Source organism: Mandrillus leucophaeus, unplaced genomic scaffold, assembly GCF_000951045.1.
Source record: "Mandrillus leucophaeus isolate KB7577 unplaced genomic scaffold, Mleu.le_1.0 Scaffold214, whole genome shotgun sequence".
Classification (NCBI taxonomy): Eukaryota; Metazoa; Chordata; class Mammalia; order Primates; family Cercopithecidae; genus Mandrillus; species Mandrillus leucophaeus.
The window spans coordinates 3408629-3415100 of NW_012102188.1; the positions used below are offsets into that span (position 1 = coordinate 3408629).

General features: G+C 38.6%; 1 protein-coding gene across 1 annotated transcript in view; it reads right to left on the reverse strand.

Moving 5' to 3' along the window:
* RANBP2 (RAN binding protein 2) overlaps positions 1–6472 on the reverse strand; it is an 86887-nt gene that overhangs the window by 35871 nt on the left and 44544 nt on the right. Inside the window, 5 exon segments of the mRNA XM_011980543.1 lie at positions 192–329; positions 596–757; positions 1762–1885; positions 2053–2228; positions 2314–2495. Coding sequence (XP_011835933.1) covers positions 192–329; positions 596–757; positions 1762–1885; positions 2053–2228; positions 2314–2495 — 782 coding nt within the window.

A 6472-nucleotide genomic window follows, 5' to 3' on the forward strand; every position in this document is an offset into this window, starting at 1 on the left:
AGAATGGCGTGAACCCGGGAGGCGGAGCTTGCAGTGAGCTGAGATCCGGCCACAGCACTCTAGCCTGGGCTACAGAGCGAGACTCCGTCTCAAAAAAAAATAAAATTAAATAAAATTAAATTAAAAAAATAAATAAACAAACAAACAAACAAATAAATAAAACTTTTCGCTCAAGTACCACATCTACTTACCAGTGCAAGATTCCAATAAGAAACAACACTTTTTATAGATTCAAAAGCAGTCATAGCATCTTCTATATTTCCATTTACTGCATCCAATATAGCAAAAGTTATGTGTGCGTCTTCTTCATATGCACCAATTTCTGATGCCTAAACACACAGAATAGTTTTCAGTCAAACTGTTTATACTCAGAATATAAAACCCAAATGATTTTCCAAAGATTTTATATGATCTTAAGAGATAAGCAACTCATTACTCTTCTCTGTCATATCTTATTTGTGAGAGCTAGTCAATTTAGAAAACAAGAATACCATTAAATAACAAGACAATTAATTTAAGCAGTTTATAGCTTCATGTCTTTGTTTATAAACTGGAAATTCCCATCTCCAGTAAATTCACAAAGGAACTCTGTTACCTGAATGTCTACACTATGAAAATGTTTAAACAGAGGATCAATAGGTTCAGGAATACTGTTCTTCTTTTTTATTATCTTCAACAATGGCAAAACTTTCTTCCAATAATGAACACTTCTCCCTATGTATTCTCGTTGATCATAAAAAGAATTAAGACCGCTGCCCTAAAAAAGAAAGTTAAAAGCACACACCTTTAAGGAACACGTATGATTAGATCTAAAGTTCATTTACAAGTTGTAAGAACTGGCTAAAATTTCAAGTCAAAACCAAATGGAACCTCAGTAGTCATTTGTTCAACTTCCAAATGCTGTAATAACTAAACCACTTAATACCAGTGGTCATTCTACACTCAACGTTTTGTGTTTTTTCTTTTTTTTTTTTTGAGACGGAATCTCGCTCTGTTGCCCAGGCTGGAGTGCAGTGGCGCGATCTCGGCTCACTACAAGCTCTGTCTCCTGGATTCATGCCGTTCTCCTGCCTCAGCCTCCCAAGTAGCTGGGACTACAGGCGCCCGCCACCACGCCTGGCTAATCTTTTTGTTGTTGTTGTATTTTTAGTAGAAACGGGATTTCACCGTGTTAGCCAGTATGATCTCGATCTCCTGACCTCATGATCCGCCTGCCTCAGCCTCCCAAAGTGCTGGGATTACAGGTTGAGCCACGGTGCCTGGCCTCTACACTCAACTTTTAAACACTTCTAATGATACCACCCTAATGTAGCAATCCAAACTACTTTTTAACAGTTGCCATTTTTAGACAGCTGAAACCTGCCTCTTCTGTAGTGTCATTCTGTTCAAAAGGCTGACCATCTACACCTAATCCTGACCCAGAACACACCTTAAACATTTAGAAAGATCTATAATGCTCTTACTTACAAAGTCTTGTGGTAATTTTTTTTAATTTTCAGGCTGAATAATTATCAGAACTTAATTATTAAGGAATAACAGTAACAGCTCAGCTAATACATAATATTCACTGTGTGCCAGGCATTGCTCCTCTAACTGCTTATATTTAACTACATTAACTATTTTGTAGCAATAAAAAACACATTCATCTGTCATAATATGAACAAGCTGCTGTTTTCAGAACAAAAAGACTTTCAATAAAAAGTTCATGATTTTAAAAAATTAAGGTAATGTTCTTTAAAATGTTTATACTTTAAAACTCACCGTTTTCTGAAGGCATTTTGCCCAATGTATAAGCAGAGCAGGTTGAAGGCCATGTTTTTCCTGGGCTCTTAGAGTGTTTATTTCATGCTGAACTAGAAGTCGCAATTTTGCTGAGTTTCCAGGTCTAAAAAATAGTTTAATTTACTAAAATAGCTTTCTAAATACACAGTTCAGCACTTACATACATATATGTTAGTGGGTCACAGGACAAATTAAATCTTCACATGAGGATTAAATCCCTGTTAAAACCTACGCACTAAGTTAAAGCAATATTTTTGTTTTACTACTTACACTGCTTTTCTGTGAATCAGAGTACAAACCGCATCCCACCAAGACTTTTGTCGTTCTGTACAAAGTTGTTTACACACAGGAAGGGGCAGGCATAACGGCTGATAGGAGCTGTGGTAAGAATTACATTTCTCCTTTAATTGTAAGTGGCTGGTATATACTACTCCAAGTAGAAATACCTGTTTTATTTAAGGAAAAGTTAAGTTAGGAAAAAAAAAATTAAACAAAATTCAGAATATTTAATTTGTTAAAATCTTTGCTTACTTCAAGATCTAAAATACATATTGATTCAGGTGCATTTGTTTCAAGCCTTGAGGTTTCCTGGGGCAAATGATGGAAAAGCTGTTTTAGCCATTTTCGGATTGCAGGTAAGGCAGGCAATGAATTCCACTGTAAGCCAAGCCAAGTAAGGTGCTGAAGACTACCATTATGTGCCCGAATAGCGCCTGAAATAAAATTTAAAAATCGGCTTAAGGTTTTGCAAATTTTCTTTGTGCCATTAGTTTTGCCAAAATAAACAATTAATTCACATTATATATATCTTAATTATATAACTGCTTTTCTATATCAAAGCTGGGGGGAATTCTATGTTAGGCAAAATCTCATGTTCTTATTAAATGCATTCTCACTAATTTCTAGAAATTTTAATTAAAAAAGTAGTGAAGAATGTTTAAGTCCATCTAAAAAAATGACACTGACTAGAACTCAATAAACCAAAATCAACTGAGAAAAGCCAAATAAAGAACACCTAACCTAATAAGAAATTCCAAAACAATGGGTTTTCCTTTCAGTTAAGTCATTAAAGCAATGGAACACCACTATATTAATCCATAGGTATAGTAATCTGTTTTTCTACAAGAAAGTCAATACTGAAAAAGTTATGTGCAGTCAGGAGTTCGAGACCAGCCTGGCCAGCATGGTGAAACTCCGTCTCTACTAAAAAATACAAAAAATTAACCAAGCATGGTGTCACCTGCCTGTAGTCCCAGCTACTTGGGAGGCTGAGGCAAGACAACTGCTTGAACCTGGCAGGCGGAGGTTGCAGTGAGCTGAGACTGCGCCACTGCACTCCAGCCTGGGCTGGACTCCATCTCAAAAAACAAAAAAGAAAACAAAAGGTTATGCACTTCTGGAAGCATAAAGAGGTATAATCTTTCTGTCATTTTGGCAATATGCAAGACTTAAAAGATGTTAATGTCCTTCGTCTCAGTAATTCTGTTTCTAGGTATCTCTATGGAGATAACTTGCAATGAAGACACTTTTTGTTGAAGTTTTTATCAGAGTATGATTATTAACAGTGGAAAAGCTGAAAACAACTTGGATGCCCAGTAACAGAAAGTAGCAAATTATGACTACTTCATAAAAAAGATTACATTGCCAATAAAAGTGATATTTATACTTTTAATACAGAGTCTATGGTAGAGAATTCATGAAGGAAGCAAGATGAATCATACATATAGTATAAACATTATTTAGATGAAAAATATGGCCAGATGCAGTGGCTCATGCCTGTAATTCCAACACTGTTTGAGATGAAGTCTCGCTCTGTCGCCCAGACTGCAGCGCAGGGGTGTGATCTCTGCTTACTGCAACCTCCACCTCCCGGGTTCAAGCGACTCTCCTGCCTCAACCTCCCGAGCAGCTGGGACTACAGGCACACACCACCAAGCCCAGCTAATTTTTGTATTTTTAGTAGAGACGGGGTTTCACCACGTTGGCCAGAATGGTCTCGAACTCCTAACCTCAGGTGATCTGCCCGCCTCGGCCTCCCAAAGTGCTGGGATTACAGATGTGAGCCACTGTGCCTGCAGGGCCTAATCCCAACACTTTGGGAGGCTTAGGCAGGAGGATCACTCGAACCTAGGAGTTTGAGACTAGCCTGGGCATCAGAGTTAGACCTTGTCTCTACCAATTAAAAAAAAAGATTATCTGGGCAGAGTGGCATGTGCCTGTGGTACCAGCTACTCAGGAGGCTGAGGCAAGAGAATCCCTTGAGCCCAAAAGTTCAAGGTAGCAGTGACCTACGATCATGCCACTACACTCCAGCCCGGGTCACAAGGCAAGACCCTGTCTCAAAAAAACAACAAGGCTGGGCGTGGTGGCTCATGCCTGTAATCCCAGCACTTTGGGAGGATCATGAGGTCAGGAGATGAGACCGTCCTGGCTAACACGGTGAAACCCCACCTCTACTAAAGATACAAAAAAAAAAAAAATTAGCCCAGCGTGGTGGCGGGTGCCTGTAGTTCCAGCTACTTGGGAGTCTGAGGCAGGAGAATGGCGTGAACCCGGGAGGTGGAGTTTATAGTGAGCCGAGATGGCATCACTGCACTCCAGCCTGGGCGACAGAGCGAGACTCCGTCTCAGAGAGAGAGGAAAAAAAAAATATTTCCGGGCCTCGCTCCCAGAGATTTTTATTCCATAGATTTGCAATAAGCAATCTAAAAAATCATAGTCATCGGATAAAGTACTGATACATGCTATAACACAGATGAACCTTGAAAACCTTGCTAAATGAAAGAAGCCAGTCACAAAAGACCACATATTATATGATTCCATTTAAGTGAAATGTTCAGAATAGGCAAACATACAGAGCCAGATTAGTGGTTGCCAAGGCTGAGAGGTTTGGGTAAAATGGGAAGTGACTGCTAATAGGTAAGGAATTCCTCATGGAGTGATGAAAATCTTCTAAAACTGTTTGTGGTGACAATGGTAATACTCTATGAACATATTAAAGCCACTGAACTGTACACTTTAAATGGGTGAAGCATATGGTATATGAATTGCATTTCAATTAAACTTTTTTTTAAAAACCCTCCCTTAATTCTGCTGGGCAATCAGGTTTGGTTACCACTACACAGTTGTGTCTCAGCACACTTGCAGAGGCACCCTCGGGATGCCCAGATCAAAGACATAAAAAAAATACAGTCAATTTTTATCTAACTGTGACACCATGCAAAGGCACTTACGAGAGCCCTGCAAGGGTAGAAGGAAAACAGAAAAGGAAAAAAGTAGAAAGTCACTTTAAGGACTGAAAGTCTAACTCCCACAAAAAAAGTGAGCTATGGAATAGAAGAGCAATGTGAGCTTTGGCCAACAGCTTAACTATACACCAAAGCTTACAATAACTTTGATTTAATATTACATCTTGCTCTTTACAAAATTCATCCAATTTTATATCAAAACTGTTCATTATAGAAAGCATTATGTTTCTTCAGTTCACTGCTTGATTCAATGGCCACCTAACTACCTTAAAGTTCGAATCTTAGCAAAAGCACAGGTAATATGTAACAGATCTTTAGGATTCATCCCAAGCCAAAAATGGGGAAAAAAATAGACAAATTCTAAGAGACTAATATAAGGTAAGTATATGCCGTCTATCTTCCTCACTATGCTCTCAGCTCTTTAAGACAGATCTATATCTTCTCCATCTTTATATCCCCACAGCAGTGTTTTTAGAAGCAGCTGGTGTTAAATGGTCGGCAAATCAATGATTATACTTAGTTCAGGAAGTGACTAAACAGGATAGAGGCTCTAGCAGCCAGGTAAGGAGCTAAGAAATCCTCTCCACCTAGGAACAAACAATATCAAATATTCGTTTCTTTTAAAGAATGTGCTATTTTCTTCCCATCTCTTCCATACCTATTGCTCTTAACTGATACGGCAAAAAGAAATAATTTTGACAAATTATCTCCTGGACAGATGAAGATTTTATCGTAAGATATAACAGAAATTTCCTTTTTCTTTTTAAATTAAATTAGTTTAATATTACTATTACCTGATTGGCTCAGACGGTCACAGGCCATCATTTCCAGCAGATTTTGTCCAGTTTCTCCTTTTATTAATTTAATCTTTGGTCTTGGAACCTAATAATTTTAAAATCAAAAATCTTAATTTGATGATACCCACACTTCTAATAGTAAGATGGTCTTTTCTATTACACTGTACTTTTTTTGATAATGAATAAACAGTTAACCATTAACTAAGCTGAATTAGAAACAACTGTAAAAACTGGGAACCAAGGAATTTATATAACCTATGAAAGACTGGCCAGGTACAGGCGCAGTGGCTCACACCTGTAATCCCAACACTCTGGGAGGCCAAGGTGGGCGGATCACTTGAGGTCAGGAGTTCGAGACCAGCCTGGCCAACACAGTAGAACCCAGTCTCTATTACAAATACAATTTAAAAAAAAAAAAAAAAAGAGTCAGCCTCGGTAGCACACACCTATAATTCCAGCTACACGGGAGGCTGAGGTACAAGGATAGCCTGAACCTGGGAGGCAGAGGTTGTAGTGAACCGAGACTGCGTCATTGCACTCCAGCCTGGGTGAAAGAGCAAGACTCCATCTCGTGAAAAAAAAAAAAAAAGATGAGCCAGACACAGTGGCTCACACCTGTAATCCCAGCACTTTGGGAGTCCAAGG